We start from the raw sequence: 16,974 nt of genomic DNA, 5'->3' as shown, positions 1-16,974 counted from the left end.
CTGCTGAAGATGTTTTTCACTGGAATGACTGAACTGGGGGCCTTCTGCAAGCAAAGTTGTTACTCTGCCATGGTGCTATGGCTCCTCATTGAAGCATTTACAAAGTGGGGGAATTAAGCTGTTGTACCATGCTATGAATCAGAACATCCTCCATTGAAATTTTGCCTCTACCATCATTTATCAGCCTCTCAATTCCATCTATGACGGGGGAAATCATAATGGGCTATCTTATAGGACTGTTGTAAGGATTACAACAAGATGATTCATCTGAAGTGCTGTGAAAGTTCTAAATCACTATATACATGCTAATAATGATAGATTACACTTTCTTCAGTCATCCACTTGGAAGCAACTACACTGAAATTAGACAAGTCTTACCCTTTCTGTCCGATCAGCACAAAACAGCCTTGTATGATGCCTCTTCTGAACAACAATATATGTTATGCCAGGCTGGTAATCCTTTTCGAGACTGATACAGGCCTCTCTAATTGCTAGCAGCTCATAATACAACACCTAGAGTGCAGATACAGAATGGTTAGCTTACTCTCAAATAGAAAATAAAACAGGACACTTAAATCAAATTCTTATGTGAAAAGAAACCAAGATCACAAAGAAAACGGCAACAAATGAGTGGACAGAAAACCTCTCAGAATTTGCTCTAGTAGCAAAACTGATATATTTAAGAATAAAAGGGGAAAGGTAACAGCAAGACAACTTTATGGCACACTGCAAGCCTTTTACTGAACATTCTAGAAAAAACTCATTGCTTCACCAATCTTAATGTTTTGAGGTATAAAGGTATGGACATTATACTAATTTATATTATTTTAATTTAAAAATATGAAATTAGAAATTTATTTCTTGAAACATTAGTAGTCAATGGGTACACTTCAAATTCCTGATCCTTGTTTATTTGTTGTATAGGTGGATGCTGCTAGTATTCTCCCCCCCCCCCCGCCCCGAGTCTTCATGATAAATTAACAATTTAAAAAAATACACACACTACTTAATTCTATTGCAGAGACACACACATACATTTGAAGTGTGTCTAACCTTTAAGTCTACTAAAATGTAGAAGACACTATAGTATTTGCTGGTTTAGAACTTCCAAGGTCTATGTATAGCAGAACTGCAAAACAGACAATATAGATTTATACAGATTTGGGCTGGACTTGCAGTTCAGTCTGGAAGCTAGCATCCTGGTGCAGTTATTAGAATAAGTGTGTTTAAACAATCAGTATCAAGTCCCACCCATGCGACAGGTCATGTATTTGATATGGTGCTTTGTGCTGGGTAGAAGGAGGGCGATCTCATTGTGGGGAACTTAATGTAGTTCCATTGTTGTGGATGGATCACTACTTGGTCCTGACACATCAGGGACATAATAGAAACGTCCTGCTGCCAAGCTGACAGCTCCTCTGCTGGCATGGAGAATGAGGGTCTTGAGGAAGGAGAGCATCTTTCTGAGGAAGAGGAAAACACTCCTTTACAAAGGAAGTATTCCTTGGGTGACAAATAAACATCTTCTTGAGCAGAGACTATGCCTCTAGAGCTCCTTGTAACGGTCAATTTGATAATTAGGCATACAGAGAGATGGGTTTTGGTGGGTGCATTTAATGCATATCAAAGGTTGCAGGCATCACATATTGGCTAGATAGGCTGGGTGGTGCATTGTAGTGGTATTGTAGTGCATACTAGCAGCAATGACAATGGGAAATGCAGAAGTGAAGTTTTGCAAGTAAGATTACGTTGTTAGGTAACGTGATGCAACCTACAACCCCTATTGTAGAATTCTCACAAATGCTACCTATTTCATGTCCAAGACCACTGGACATGGGGTGTTAAGGAGTCTCAATATATGAGTGGAATGATGTCAGGAGGTGGGGTTTAGATTTGTTAGACACTGAGAAACATTTTGTGAAAAGCCAATTGGCAGGAGGGTCAGGCCAGACACAATCAAGTAATTCACATGGTGCATAATTAATTTACTGCCATAAGATGTGATGATGGCCAGCATCAAGAACAATTTTTAAATGGGATTAGATAGATTCACAGAGGACAGATCTACTAATTAGTGCTAATGATAGTATATGCGACCTCCAGGTTACCCTTTGAACACCAGTTACTAAGAGGACTGTTGCCTTCAGGCTCTGCATGCAGGCTTCCCAGAGTAACCGTGTATGTGTTTGTGTGTGTGTGTGTGTGTGTGTGTGTGTGTGTGTGTGTGTGTGTACACACAAGTCCTGGGTTGATCTTTCGAAAGAATAAATGGCCTGGTGACTGGCATGATTTCCCAAGGAGCCGAGGGCAATAAAGGGAGAAGGGACATGGCCCTGGAAGGGTCAGAAGACCTGTGACCAGTTCAACCAAACATGTTAGAACATATTATAGCTATTTAAAATATCTAAAGTGGAGTTTATTATTAAGTTTATATACAGCCCTTCATGTAAGGATCAAAGGGCAGTTTACAGTGTGCAACACAAAAATATTTAACAAACAAAACACAATCCCCACCCCCTGGCAATTTTAAAAGTAATATATTGTTTAATTAGCCAAAGGCCTGGGAGAAGAGGAGTGTTTTCATCTGGAGCCTAATGAAAGCTCCAGAAGAGCCTCCCTGGGGACGGCATTCCACAAATGAGGAGCCCCTGGAGAAAAGGTCCATTCTTACATTGCCACCCTCCGGATTTCTCATAGAAGAGGCACAAAAGGGCCTCAGAGGATGATTGCAGTATTGGTTCATATGGGGAGAGGTAGTCTTTAAAAACTAGAACCATTTAAGGCTTTATAGGTCAAAACCATCTCTTTTAATTGGGCCTGGATACTAAGTGGCAGCCAGTGCAGTAGGGCAAGGATTGGTGTTATATTCTCAAACCATCAAGCAACTTGGCCACTGAATTCTGTGGGGGACTAGGACCTGACTGAAGTGTCCGGTTCTGAACTGCCCACCTTTCTAAGTATTCCCACTTTGACAGGAGCACCCACCTCTCAAGAACCTTATGTCACCATGACATCGGGTGACCCATTTTTCCTTTGAAGTTCAAGCTGTGCTGCCAAGGAAAATCCCAGGAAATCAAAGCAGAGTTTGATATCAACTCTGGGACTGGCTACACTTGAAAGCTTCCGATACTCTGAAGTGTAGCTGATCACAGTGAAACTTGAAGCCGCTGTGATCAAGCTGACTAGTGCTGTGTTCAAGCTCTGCTTCTGAAAGGGATCAGCTACATTCCAAGCCTTGCATTTGTTGCCAAATTAAAATGCTAAGGAACTATCAGGAGCACATTTTAAGGTTCCCAGTTGCTTCTTTGCAGTCATGTTGTCCCCTTCCTCACACATGACATCACATGTTACATCAGGTGTCACTTGGGGGAAATGGGCTTGCGGGCCAAATTATGACCCTTGTAAAAATAGTTTTATAACGCCGTAATCTGCTCTGAGGGCCCTTTTATGGTAAAAGTTGTGGGACATAAACACCTGTCGAAACTGCCCTTCTGACACCCCATCACGGTAGAAGATTATTCGTGTCGGCTTGAAGCGTGTTGACTTGTAGAACTGGATGAGAAGTTCTCGAACCATGGAGGCCAAGTCTTGGATGATCTCCTGGCGGGGTTTTTGAACTCTCACTGTGGCACAGTACCTGCTTGGATGGGCATCCATACTACCTACAACCTAAAACAAGAGAGGCACATGAAGAAAAATGATTGTTCCAGACAGACAATACTTTCTCTAATCAGCGTAAATAGTTTTCCCCAACAGGAAGCAGAAGCCTTCAGAGAGTGACAGTTGCGAAAAGCTGTGAAAACCGCTTATTACTAAATTTTAATGTATAAAAGCTTAGAAAGTCATCGACATTTAAGAATGAAGCATGTTTTATCCATTGAGGTCTAAACAACTGTGCTTCATTCACCATGTGAATAATGCATGGCTAATTTGTCATACACATCTAGTGGAGCTCTCATGACATTCACACAGCAAACACACCCACTTGGACAAAACTGAATCTGATAGCACTGGTGATCCTAATGCATGGGTTAAGAGATCTTGTGGAATCTGCTTGTTTTTACTATAACCTCAAGAACCACCAACTAGAATTTGGTGTAAAAGACATGTTCATGTTGTTGTTGTTGTTTAGCCGTGTCCGGCTTTTTGTGACCCCATGGACCAGAGCATGCCAGTCACTCCTGTCTTCCACTGCCTAATTCTGAGTCTAGCAACAGTTTTGAGTATCAGCACCAAACCAAGCCTCCCAGATCTTTCACACGCAAAATCTATTTCTGGTTACCCCAAGCTTTCTTCATTTCAGCAGTATTATTTTGTTGGGTGGTGGGTTTCATTCTGTTGCTGCTGCTGGTTTTGTTAAAAAATGGGGAGTCAGAAATCCTTGCTGATCAACTGCAAATGAACCAGATATCTACCAGTTGATCCAGATCTGCCTTCTTCTCACATCTATCACAATGTTATTATCTATACGCTGGCTTCATTCACTGAAAATACTAAATGATGATTTAGTGCAGTGGTTTTCAAACAGTGTGCCATAAATGAAGGTGGTCCTTTTCCTCACTGTGCAAGAGGAGAGGGTAGTGTGAAAGCCCAAGGATTTGCTTTGGTTTCTTCCTGTTTGTGCAAAGAGCACTAAAACATGGTGCAGCATTACATATGTGCAAACTGAACCTTTCCTGACTCATAATAATGCTCCATCTTGCGTATGGTTAGCCCTGGAACCCCAAGCAACAGTCATTTTGTATTAGGGAATGCTTTGATTACATCAGAAAACTAAGCACAAAAGGAGGCATGGAGAACTAATGAGACAGAGACAAGGGGCCTATTTAAGGCAGTCAATCCTGGTGAACGTTCTCTCTCTTTCACTCTCTCATAACTAAGGTATTCAACGAAGGTTGGGTGGGGGGCACACACAAATGTGAATGCAACTCACAGCAGCGATAGATGGCTTCTTTCCATCCCCAGCAGGTGGATGAGTAACATCTGCTCCCAAGAAAATCACTGGTTGTTGGAACACAGAAGGTCTTTTAAAAAAAAAAGGTGACATGTCAATCTCAAATCCCAACTTCATCTACCGCCTTCCTCAGAAGGGTCCTAGACTATGCACCTCACATTCTAGAAGGTAAGCAACTATTCCTGAAATGCATCCACGGAGTCTAGAAATCTTCATACAGAAAATTAAAATGCCAGAGTTTAGTTTTTTAGAACACATAGCAGATTTTGGATGTACCAGACTTCCTCTACTTAAAATTAATAAAAACAAACACCCCACATTGCTGTAGGAGGCAGGGAAGCTCTGAATACATGGGCTTACTAAAGATGTGCAAGTCAGAGGGCATCTTACAGTCAGTCTCACATTCCTGTGACTGGAGCTGATTGACTCAAATCGTGCGGCCAGAGAGAGGTGGACAATATTGCTCACTGTGAATTATACTGCTCGCTGCATAATTCCTCAGGGATAGGTTTTTGAAATTGATTCATGGTACATTTTATTCTTTGAATAGTGGTGACAAAAACTGTTACTTACTGGATGATAGGAATAATTATATTATATACAAGGGGTATGGTTGCTATAGTAATCCGGACGGATCAGACAAAAATTATCCTGCAAAATGGGGTCCAATCTCCTAAAATGTACCTTTCAAATTGATTGCATGTATTTATTTATTTTTGCAATCTAATCAGTCAGATTTTTATTGATTACAGCCAATACCCATTACAATATGATTAACACAAAACCATCAAGAAAGTCTAAGGTTATCAAATTATCAAAATTTTAAATTATAAAGTTCCCCAAATCACTTAGATTTAGCTGTGTCAAACCCTGTTTCTTATTAAAGCTTTCAGTAAGATAACAGCTACAAAAAATACAAATATTTATTATGTCTGTACAGTCATACCTTGGATCCCAAACGCCCTGGAACTCAGACGTTTTGGCTCCCGAACACTGCAAACCCAGAAGTGATTGTTCCGGTGTGCAAACATTCTTTTGGAATCCGAATGTCCGACGGGGCTTCCGAATGGCTGCAGGAGCTTACTGTAGCCAATCAGAAGCTGTGATTTGGTTTTCGAACATTTTGGAAGTCAAACTGACTTCCGGAACGGATTCCGTTCGACTTCCAAGGTACGACTGTACTTTTGTGATGACCAATGTTGCTTTAGCAAATGAATTTGGCTATCAAATCAAGCACGTAACATTAGTAAGGCTATAACTTGGTTAAAAACCACATTCTCAAGATTCTTTAAGTCAATAAATTAAATCTGAATATGGAAGAATATCTCTGCAGGAAAAATGTAATTTGCTTTTAGCTGAGGATTGTCGGAACCTGTGGTCCTCTGGATATGATCAACCCCTGCCAGCAGAAGTTAGAAGTTAGAAGTTCAACAACACCTGGAGGGCCATAGTTCTCCACCATCCCTGTTTTAGATTATACATGTACATGCTGCAGTAGGTGTTTAAGAAGAGGCATTCCCCAAGTATGAAAATTGAGAAACACATTTTCTCAGATGGCACTTGTTATCTGAAGTTATGACTATATATGCTTAACAATTGCAATTAAAAACCATTTTGATTGGCATAAAGTGTAATAGAGAGCACTTTAAGACAATCAGTGTGGTTTTTAATTGCTCAATCCAACTGATCATTTCATGCCACATCTGGGGGGAAAAGCAATTCCCTGAAGTTCTACAGAGTACACAATTCTGAGAATTGCCTTAACATTAAGGTAGGATTCTTACCGTTGATGAGGTACAAGGATGTTGTTGATTCCTCCCAGTTTTACGTTAATCTTTAGGCACAAGTTAGAGAGGGTTTGAGGAGATGTTTTTATGACGTTCTTGACTTGAACACACTGCGTGGCCATCCCCAAAAGTGTGTCCCCCACACGCTTCACCTCGGCTGAGAAACAAGCATTGATGTGAAGGGACTTCAATATTTTACACCACAGCACAGTTCTAAAATCTGTCCCTGCAATGTCAGCTCACTAAGTCATGCCCAATGCAAAGGATGTCAAGAGAAAGGTACAATATTAAAAAAGCAGCACAACTCTATATCTTCAGTACAGAATGAGGTCCCCTCCTGATAGGCAAAGAAAACTGGAGAGAATTGAACTCATGCTGACAAGAGGAGCTGATCTGCTTTTCTTCATATGGAGCTAATCTTCCCTAGCAGCTAATAGGGAGGAAAGCAATGAAGCTTAGCTGGAATGAGAGAGATCAACAGGAGAAAGAAAACCCAAGACAAAAGTTTCTCCTTCCTTACAAATATGAATGCAAAGCTCTCTTCCAGGCAAGAGTTTTATCTTATCCTGAACAACATTTCCCCCTCTTCCAGCTTGTCTATTTCTCAGCCTCACAAAATAGCAAGACACATACAACAAGTCTGACCTATGTTGCATGTCCAACTGGCCATTTCTTACAGCAACTTGCTATGCTAAGATTGCCATTTGAAAGTTTGAAAACAGAAGCAATCAAACACAAGCTGAACCAAAATACAACTTTAATATTTATTTACCATACACTGGTGTTTTCCCTGGTAGGATGACTATGATGAGCTGGAGCCCAGAATATGTGTTTTTAAGGTGTCGGAACATGGGCTCCACACTGTCGGCACCTTGTGCATATTTACAGAAGCATGGTTGACCTTGGATTGGCATTCCTGCATCCTTGGAAATTTTGCGCAGCTGGTCTGTAAAACCCCTGGCAAAAAATGGAAAGCTTTCTGAAGGAGGAATAATGAACATCCACCGATAGAAACTAAGCATACCCCCCAAAAAAAACCCTGAATACCTTTTTCTTCCAGTCCCTAAAGTTGTGGGTGCACAGATCACATACTTTCTCCCTCCAGCTACTTCTTTCTGTAGTGAGAGCCTTCAACAAGATTTATGGTTATGATGGTACCACTCTCAAGCCCATTTAAAATGTTGTTTCAAGTTCCTGTTGATCACTGGTTTGCATTACACGTGATTAAAAGCGTTGCCAGCACAGCTTTTAACCACACATAAGGCTGTCAGGGGCTGCTAAAGGAGAAACTACACACAAAGGAGAGGCTTTGTGGCCAATGTTTGTAGGCAATGGTTACTGTTTTACTATATAATAAAATCTTAAAATATACTGTCATGCTGCAGTTAAGTTGGCATGGCCTCCAAGACGCTGCAACTGCAGCATAGCGGAACAGCAGGTGGAACAGTTCAAGAGAGCTGAAGAAAAACAAGTGAGAACAGCTCCCCAGAAACTGTCCTGCTCAGGTGCTACTGCCCATCTCACAACTTTAACGCTTCATTCAGTCCCTCCTTGCCAAAGTGCCAAAACAACCCCTTGAATTTCAATCATAAACCAAAAAGTAAAGATGTGAAAAACAGGTTGTCAGCAACAAGGCAGCTTTTGGGTAAATAAATCCCATTTGTGAACAATGTCAGCAGCAAAGGTTGGACAGCTTCACAGGTCTTAAGGCAGAAACACAAAACTCATAGCCTCTTCTAATCGGTGACCTACCATGCAATAAAAACTGTGTAACATGAGGGCAGGGGAAGGAAGGGAGAAACAGTTCACTGCCTCATTAACAGGTGGCTTACTTCAGTATTTCTTCACGACATTGTCTCTGTGTTGCAAAGCAAGCAATTGCCCACATCTTGATTTCCACACCAGTATGAAATTGTTTTCCCCGCATATCCCACACACCATGACTTGGTGTTGCAACTGTTCGATTCTATGGAAATAAATGGGGAGGAAAAAATTAAATTAATGTACTGGTAAATTACAGTATGTGCATCAATAAATCATTCCACAGATGTTTAAACTCAGACGGTTCTACGAAGGGAAGCGCTGCTAATCAAAGTTAGAATCCCATCTGAATATTACACCAGGAGACAAACAAACAAGGGTTTCTTACCCGCCCTCCGTACTGCAACATGGGAGCTGGAAGCACACGCCCTGTCACATGAGCCATCTCATCACGGACTTTAAACTGAAATTCTTGAACAAATGGGTCGGCATCATAATTAGCACTTCTCACCTGGCATAAAAGTGGAACCAAAAACAGCCATATTGAATACACTTGTTATTGCAGAAGTGCTAATTTAAGGGTTCAATTCCTTTCTCCTCCTCTAAGTCAAAAGTAAACAACGTATTCCAAATGTGGAACAAGGACCTTCTGTGATTCTTCAAGACAGACTTGGCTGCCTTAAATTACAAGCCATTTGCAAAAAATTCCATTATTATTTACTATTCATACCTCATTTGATGATGCTTAAAAACTTTCTAAAGATGGCTGCTATGCCCTTAAGGTTGAAGCTCAAAGTTTGGCAAAATTAAGGCATGCATATTTCCTAGACCAGTGGCACGCAAGGAGAGCACATACCTTTTATCATGCTCCATTTGAGGGGAAGCTGCCCTTTCTTAAGAGAAATCTAAAGCATCTACAACTAAATATAAGCAGAGTTTCTTCCAAAAGTTCAATCTAAGCCTCAATAGACGATGACATACTATTACTGTTATTTATTGCATTTGTTAGGCTCTTTAGAAAAAAACAAATCTCAAAGCAACTTAACAGCAAGATGAAATACAAACAAGTAAAATATATTAAAAGCCAAATTAAAAATTTACATACAATGCAACATTCCTAAAATGTTCATCGAACAATAGGATAAGTCATCCTACCCATACCTACCAAAGGATGAGCTAATTACGGGCTAATTAATCATCAGAATTAAATACAAACATCTTAGCCTAGAACCTAAAAAGTGACTATGAAGGTGCCAGGTGTGTTTCCTGGTGGAGAGCATTCCACAAACAGGGAACCACTAGTGAGAAACCCCATTCTCATGTAGTCACCCTCCACACTTTCCTCAGATGAGGTACACAGAGAAGGATCTCTGAGGGCCACAGGGTCTCAGCTGGTTCAAGTGGGAAGAGGTGGACTTTGGGGTCCTGAGGATGGTGGCTTTATAGGTCCAAACCAGCACTTTGAATTGAACCCAGAAACTAATCAGTAGCCACTGCAGTTGGGCCAGAAGTGATTTAATAAACTCAGACCTGCTAGTCCCATTTGGTAATATGGTCACTGTTTCCTAACAGTATTCAATGGCAGTCCCATGTTTAATGTATTGCACTAATATAAATTAGAGGTTATTAGAGTATAGACAACTGAAGTTAAGTTACCCCTGTGCAGACAGGGTTGCAACTGGATCACCAGCCAAACCTGCTAGAAGATGCTGTGCACCACTGAGCACAGCAGTTGAGCCAGAAGTGCCCCTAAGCTCTTTATCTACACCTTCAGGGTGAGTACAGCTCCTTCCAGAACAGGTCCCTTTTGCACAAGGGCATATAACATTTATAGCCTGGCTTGCATAGTCCCAGGTTTGTACTCACTCCCTACAGACCATGGGCCTAATTAGGCCTGTTAGGCCTCTAAGGTTGGCCCACCAGACAGTTTTGGGCAAATCACACCTAACTTTCTCGCGCAAATGAAAAAAACATACAAAACATCTTACTAAAGGTTAGAAGAAACAAATTAGCCATAGGTCTTGGTATTTATAGGTCTTGAAGATGCAGAGATAATGAGATAAATGTTGCACTAACTTTCATGTACAAAGCAGATTAACTCAAGTTTTGTCCTCACTAATTGATTTCAGAGGTGGGGATAACAGTTATGAAGTCAGTAGCAACACACTCTACAACACTAAGCAGAAAAAATGGCAAAAAGGAGGCTGTGGGATTTAAGAACAAACTAGGAAAGGCCGTGTTTTATCTTCATTAGCCATTCAAGGGTACACAAGTCCTCTTTCCGATTCAAAAGCAAACTAACCAATCTGCTGATTTCTTCTTGTCTATCTGGCGCAGATCTTGCTGTTGCTTTTATCATGGTTGATGTTTGATTGTCTGTTAGTTTCTTGATACATCGCTGGCCTGCCACGATGTTACAAACCTGCAAAAATGGAACATGTCAGTCTAATGATGTACATTAAACAAATTTGTTGAAATCATTTATGAACCTAGCATATTGCCTGCCAAAGCAATTTTAGAACTGTGTTCTAGTAATGTGAGTGTTCCTATGTGGTAAGAACCTCAGTGCAGTACATGTTTCCACAAAAGTTAGCTTTTCTAAAGCTTTCCTAAAGTTATCAATCTTCCTAAGATTCAACATTCAGCATAGGAGAAATTGAATGGCTTTAAAAGAGGATTAGACAAATTCATATTGAATAAGTTTATCAATGGTTATATTCTACCTTCACTGAAAGTGGAGGTATGCCTCTGAACACCAACAGCAGAGAATCCTAAGTGGAAGAGTGCTATTGGGTCAAGATCCTGCCTTCAGGCCTACCATAGGCTTCTGGTTAGCCAGTGTGAGAAAAGGATGTTGGACTAAATGGGCTGCTGTCCTGATTCCGCAGGCTCTTCTTATGTTCTTATGACAAGTTGACGGAGCCCATACCTTCCATGCAGAAGGTTCCAGATTCATTCCCTAGCATTGCCAGCTGAAAGATTAACAAGAAGCAAGGCTGGGAAAGAGCCTCTTGCTTGCAATTCTGAAGAGGAGCCGCCAGTCAAAGTAGACAATACTGGGCAAGATGAACCAACAATCTGACTGAATAAGGTAGCTTCATATGCTCATTGTAATCCACCAGTCAGAGCCAGTTCTTGAAGTGAATAGAGCTTGCAATCCTTCCACACAAAAACCTACTTACCCCAAACTTCCCTCATGTCAGCAACATTATTTAATGCAGTGTGCAGGGGGGCATTTTATTGCACCAAATCCTACCGAGCATCACCGGGTGGTGACCTGAAAACAGGTGCATTCCATAACTGTCACCTCCCTTTAGAATGCCTTCTCCCCTGCCATACATAAACCATCATTCATCAGTTGCTTCAGATGTCTTGTAAAGACATCCTTTTGCCAAGGCATTCCTTGACCCATAAAATTAGATCTTGATGTTACTGGATTTACTTTTTCCATTTTTACACTTGCATCTCAGTTTTTATATTGCTTTATCTGTTTCTATATTGCTTTTATGTTGTATTTTTGCATACCACTTAAATATTTTTAAATGCAAAGCTTTTAAATGAATAAATATTTGAAAGCTAGTTTTGTAACATACACACACACCCTAAACACAATGAAGAGTCCTGTGGGCACCTTAAAAACTAGCTTGTTTATTATGGCATAAGCTTTCATGTACTAAAGCTCATTTCATCAGATAAATGGAGTTATCCTTAGATGGCAGGCATGGCTGTAGAGAATAGGTGTATTTTTAAAAATGTATATTTAACTTTTTTAAAAAACAAGTCAGAAAATCTTTCCTTTATATAAAAAGTTTGGCAAACTGCTTGTACTGCACACAATTAAAACATCTGGCAAATCCTTTTTGGCTATGCAAAGTAACAGTGTTCTGAATAAATTACTTCAAGAGGCAGATAGGTGTGTTTCTGCTCCTGTCCCACTTGTAGACAAGGAAGATGAGGATATTTCAGCTGCAGGTTGTATTTTTCTCTGAAGTACTGTGCTACTGTTCTCTCCACAGTCTGACCATTTTCTAACTGCAATGGGAAACTGAAAAGAGAAATTGAGTTTTAATCAGAGGAGAACTGAGGGAGTTAACTGCCTTCTGGAAAAAAATTAAGTGATTTTTCTGGAAGTTACACAACATTATTTCATGTCAGTCTTATAATAATAAATAACTTTTTAAAATTTATATCCTGCCCATCTGGCTGGGTTTCCCCAGCCACTCTGGGCGGCTTACAATATATATAAAAACACAACAAAGCATCAAACATTAAAAAAACAAAATATCCTACACGAGCAACAAAGAAACCAATAAATCAATAGAAACCAATAATAACAATAATAAACAGATTGCAGTTATACCCAAATAAAATAATCGCCAGCCCAAACTAAACATTTAACTAATAATAATAATAATAATAATAATAATAATAATATATTTATACCCCGCCCATCTGGCTGAGTTTCCCCAGCCACTCTGGGCGGCTCCCAATCAAGTGTTAAAAACAATACAGCATTAAATATTAAAAACATCCCTAAACAGGGCTGCCTTCAGATGTCTCTTAAAGATAGGATAGCTGCTTATTTCCTTCACATCTGAAGGGAGGGTGTTCCACAGGGTGGGCGCCACTACCGAGAAGACCCTCTGTCTGGTTCCCTGTAACCTCATTTGTCGCAATGAGGGAACTGGCAGAAGGCCCTCAGCGCTGGATCTCAGTGTCCGGGCTGGACGATGGGGGTGGAGAGACTCCTTCAGGTATACAGGACCGAGGCCGTTTAGGGCTTTAAAGGTCAGCACCAACACTTTGAATTGTGCTCAGAAACGGAACCAACATCAACCCAACAAAAACAAAGCAGAGGAACCAAAATGAGAACCATTTAAAACATTTTAGCCAATTGCCCCAACCCAAGAGTTGTTCCAGTAATGTCCCTCCGGCCTCTAAGGAGCCTCTCTTAGGAAGGACACAAAGTGGCTTCAAATCAGTGTGTGCATCCATGAATACAAGGGAATAATACAAAAATAAAAACAACAGCAACAATGTATTTTTTAAAAGTACTGTGCAATTTGGGTCTATGGACCCCAATAAAGTTATGTGTGTGTGTAAATAAAAAACCAATACAGTGTCATGCATTCCAAATTCTAGAAAGATTGGGTGGCGGATTTTTACTGTGGCCATGTATGCAACATTCCAGTCAATTGTTTAAAACATTTGCTTACGTTTGATGACTGGCAGGTCTCCGTGTAACGTTACAGACACGGTACTTTCGTCTCATTGTTCCACAGTGAGTCACTTCAACCTTCAGACCTATATGAAAACAAAGGGGGGAAGAGAACTACTGATGTCACAGAATGGCTGCACCCAAAATGGTACATGCACAAGCTGTTTTATGACAGAACATGCATATTAATGTACAGCAGAATAAGAATGCCATCAGGCTTCTTATTATGGAACAATTCTACAAAGAATAGTTACTTTGAATGTCTCATTTCATATGCAAAGCAAGGGAGTCTGGGGGAAAAGAGGGTCCAATAGACCTTTGGACAGATAATGCCAACTTTCCATTGGGCCCCTTTTGCACAAGCACGTACACATGACTTGATCTCATGTTGATAAGGTAACTGGGAGAAGATGGTACAAATGTACAGGAAACTGCATGGCTTGGCACCTATGACATTACCAAAATACATTCACTCTTATCTGTAATTGTGTGTCCCAATGAAATCTGGTGAGCTAAGTCTCTAGGGGTGGTATTGGCTTGTTTTTGTTTTATTATGTATTTTGTATTCTCATTTTGTATTTTTATGTTGTGAACCGCCCTATGATATTCGGATGAAGGATGGTATACAAATTTAATAATCATCATAATAATAGATAATAAATGCATTCTCGCTCTGCTTGCTCCGGGACCTTTACTGTCAAATTGCCATTTGACTAAAATAGTATGACATATAAAAATGAGTGTACGCTACTACAGGCAAAAATGGCTCTACTATACCACTTTCCTCTAGCAGCATTGTGTGCAGTGATTGAGGTGAAGCCGCCTCATTGGAGATTTTTAAACAGAGGACTGTTGGCCATCTGTCTTGGATGCTTTAGTTGAGATTCCTGCATTGCAGGGGTTGGACTAGATGACCCTTGGGGGTCTCTTCCAACTCTATGATTCTATGATTTTATGAATCTATCAGTCAAAGCTTTCAAATCACCTCTTCATGGCTGTGCCAGAGGAGGGATGCCGAAGCAGAAGAGCATGAGCTTCTAACTTATACAGGTGCACTTACTAGTGCCAACAGTTCAGTTTGTAGGCTGAGAATCTTATTTTGGCAAGCGGCAGCACTGTGGCGGCTGAAGGAATACTAAGTAAAAATATGAAACAAATTTTGATGCCAAAAATGGCTAACAGTTATGAGACAAAGATACAATGTTGAAGAAGTATGCTGCTAGACAGTATGGCCTTTTGACAAGCCATGTTCAAGTCTCCACAGTTAAGAGGACTAGAGACTTCTTTGTATGATTTTCAGGGGCTGGGATAAAGGCAACCTTTTCCAGAATACAAATCTCTTACCAGAACACACATTTCATGCAAATTAGTGTATGAGTAGCACAAAAGAAGAAGAATCATATGCATTTTAAATGAACTTAGGAGTGTTCAGGAAGAGCAGAGGAAAGGCTTCTGAGAGAATTATAAGCTACTCTACATGGATGAGTGCTCTATTTTCTTCTTACCCTTTATCTCTTTGGTGAACTTTACCCGGTGAGAATCAGTCAGAGGTCGTGGCTGTTCGTCAATGTTGTGAATATCGAGAACTTCACACATAAACTGAATTACAGGTTGTGCTTTGTAGAAGGCAGTGGCAGAAACTAAGAGCAGAAAATAGAGCAGTTTAAAAAGTATAAGTTTTCCAAAGCTGTAAAAGCAAATGAAATGGCTTCTTTCTGAAGACTAAAATAAACCACTGGTACACAATGATTAGTTCTGTGTATACATTTGAAGAAGAAATCATTAAAATCATCACTATGCTTTGGCACAACAAAGTGCCATGTAGTACATTTTCTAATTAAAATTATCTCATGAATTTAGAGCAAGTTTCCCCAAACTTCTCAGTTTACTGATCCTTTTTAAAAAATAATAATAATATTTATTACTTTTAAAACTTACAAAAAAGAAAAAGAAAGAAGACAAAAGAGAAAAAAGAACAAAAAAGAGAAAAAACAATACAATACAATATATAAACTATACAAAACACAACCTTAACACATTAAACTAAACACACTAAACTAAACAAAACAATACAAAAACAATTTAAAAGCATACATCATACCTTTTCCATATTCTATCTTTCATTCCCTTGTTTCATCGACCTCCTCTCACCTCCCTTTTTGTATTCTACTTCTATTAGTTGTCTCAGCAATTCCTTTCCCTCTTTCTCTATTTTCTGTCATATAAATGTCTTAACATATTTTTAATCTTATTTTCCATTAAAACTAGTATACTTATTTAAGCTTAACTCCTTAAAATATTTCCACTAAGGCCATAAAATTTCATTCCAACATTTTTCTATCACTCATTAATTTTACAAAATTTCTATATATAAACTTTAAATTTTCCAATCTTCTTCCACCATCTCCTCTCCCCGGTCTCGGACTCTGCCAGTCACTTCCATCAACTCCATACAGTCCATCAACCTGGAGATCTTTTGTCCGAGGCTCTTAACTCTTTTCCACATCCCTTCTGCAGTTCTTCTTCATATTCTTTGATGCTAAAGAGCAGATCTCGGGGAAACTCCAAGCTAACGATGCTTTTATTCCTTCTCGACAGGTCAGCCAAATTTCCATAGTTAAAGCTAAGATCCATAAAGTATTTCAGGGCATGTTTCAAGATTCCTCCAAATCCAAAGGCCCCCAGAACTCCAATCTCCTCCTGACCCAAGTCCATGTCCCAAAAGTCAGTTAATCCCTGCATGGAGGGATCTTTCCAACTTTCCTTTTCCAGTCCAGGCCGGGCTCCAATCCTCAAAATCTGACTTTTTCTAGTTTCAATCATAAAAGGCCTCAACTTATAGTCCTCAATTTGCCTCTGTAAGGCTGAGGCTCCCACTTGTATTACTTTAGGTTCGACAACAACAACTTTCTCCTTCTCCTTTTCCACAATTTGTCCTGCTAAAGTAAATTCCTGTACCAAATCCTGAATAATTTCTGTATTGGTGCTCACTTTTTGTTCCAAATTAATCACTTTTTGTCCCAAGTTATCAATTTTAGTAGTCAAAACATCCTTCTTCTTGTGAAGTTTTTCCAACGAGTAGCTTATCTTACATAATGCAGTCACTAAAGCTTCTCCTGTCGACATTCTTAAATGGTCCAAGGTCAATCCCTGATTCTCACAGTTCTTATGCAGCTGGAGATTCCCCAGCTCCACTCTTGTAACAGTTTCAAAAGCTCCCTCTAGAGGGAAACAGTCTCCACTTGTATCAATCC

General features: G+C 39.9%; 1 protein-coding gene across 4 annotated transcripts in view; it reads right to left on the bottom strand.

Moving 5' to 3' along the window:
* Positions 1–16,974, bottom strand: part of LOC307222443 (protein argonaute-3) — a 67,626-nt gene that overhangs the window by 17,160 nt on the left and 33,492 nt on the right. For 3 of the 4 annotated variants that reach the window (XM_079987712.1, XM_079987711.1, XM_079987713.1), the window contains 11 exons: positions 15,226–15,360; positions 13,719–13,806; positions 12,400–12,547; positions 10,805–10,924; positions 8,891–9,013; positions 8,574–8,707; positions 7,514–7,698; positions 6,739–6,898; positions 4,934–5,024; positions 3,475–3,669; positions 379–513 (listed from right to left, as the gene is read on the bottom strand). In XM_079987712.1, the coding sequence (XP_079843838.1) occupies positions 379–513; positions 3,475–3,669; positions 4,934–5,024; positions 6,739–6,898; positions 7,514–7,698; positions 8,574–8,707; positions 8,891–9,013; positions 10,805–10,924; positions 12,400–12,547; positions 13,719–13,806; positions 15,226–15,360 (1,514 nt within the window). Of the gene's footprint in view, positions 1–378; positions 514–556; positions 1,464–3,474; positions 3,670–4,933; positions 5,025–6,738; positions 6,899–7,513; positions 7,699–8,573; positions 8,708–8,890; positions 9,014–10,804; positions 10,925–12,399; positions 12,548–13,718; positions 13,807–15,225; positions 15,361–16,974 lie in introns of those variants that run through there. The other variant, XM_079987714.1, reaches the window with a different exon arrangement.

This window comes from Podarcis cretensis, assembly GCF_951804945.1.
Source record: "Podarcis cretensis genome assembly, chromosome: 8".
NCBI lineage: Eukaryota > Metazoa > Chordata > Lepidosauria > Squamata > Lacertidae > Podarcis > Podarcis cretensis.
The sequence above is the reverse complement of the archived record's forward strand: the minus strand, read 5'-3'. Positions and strand labels throughout refer to the sequence as shown.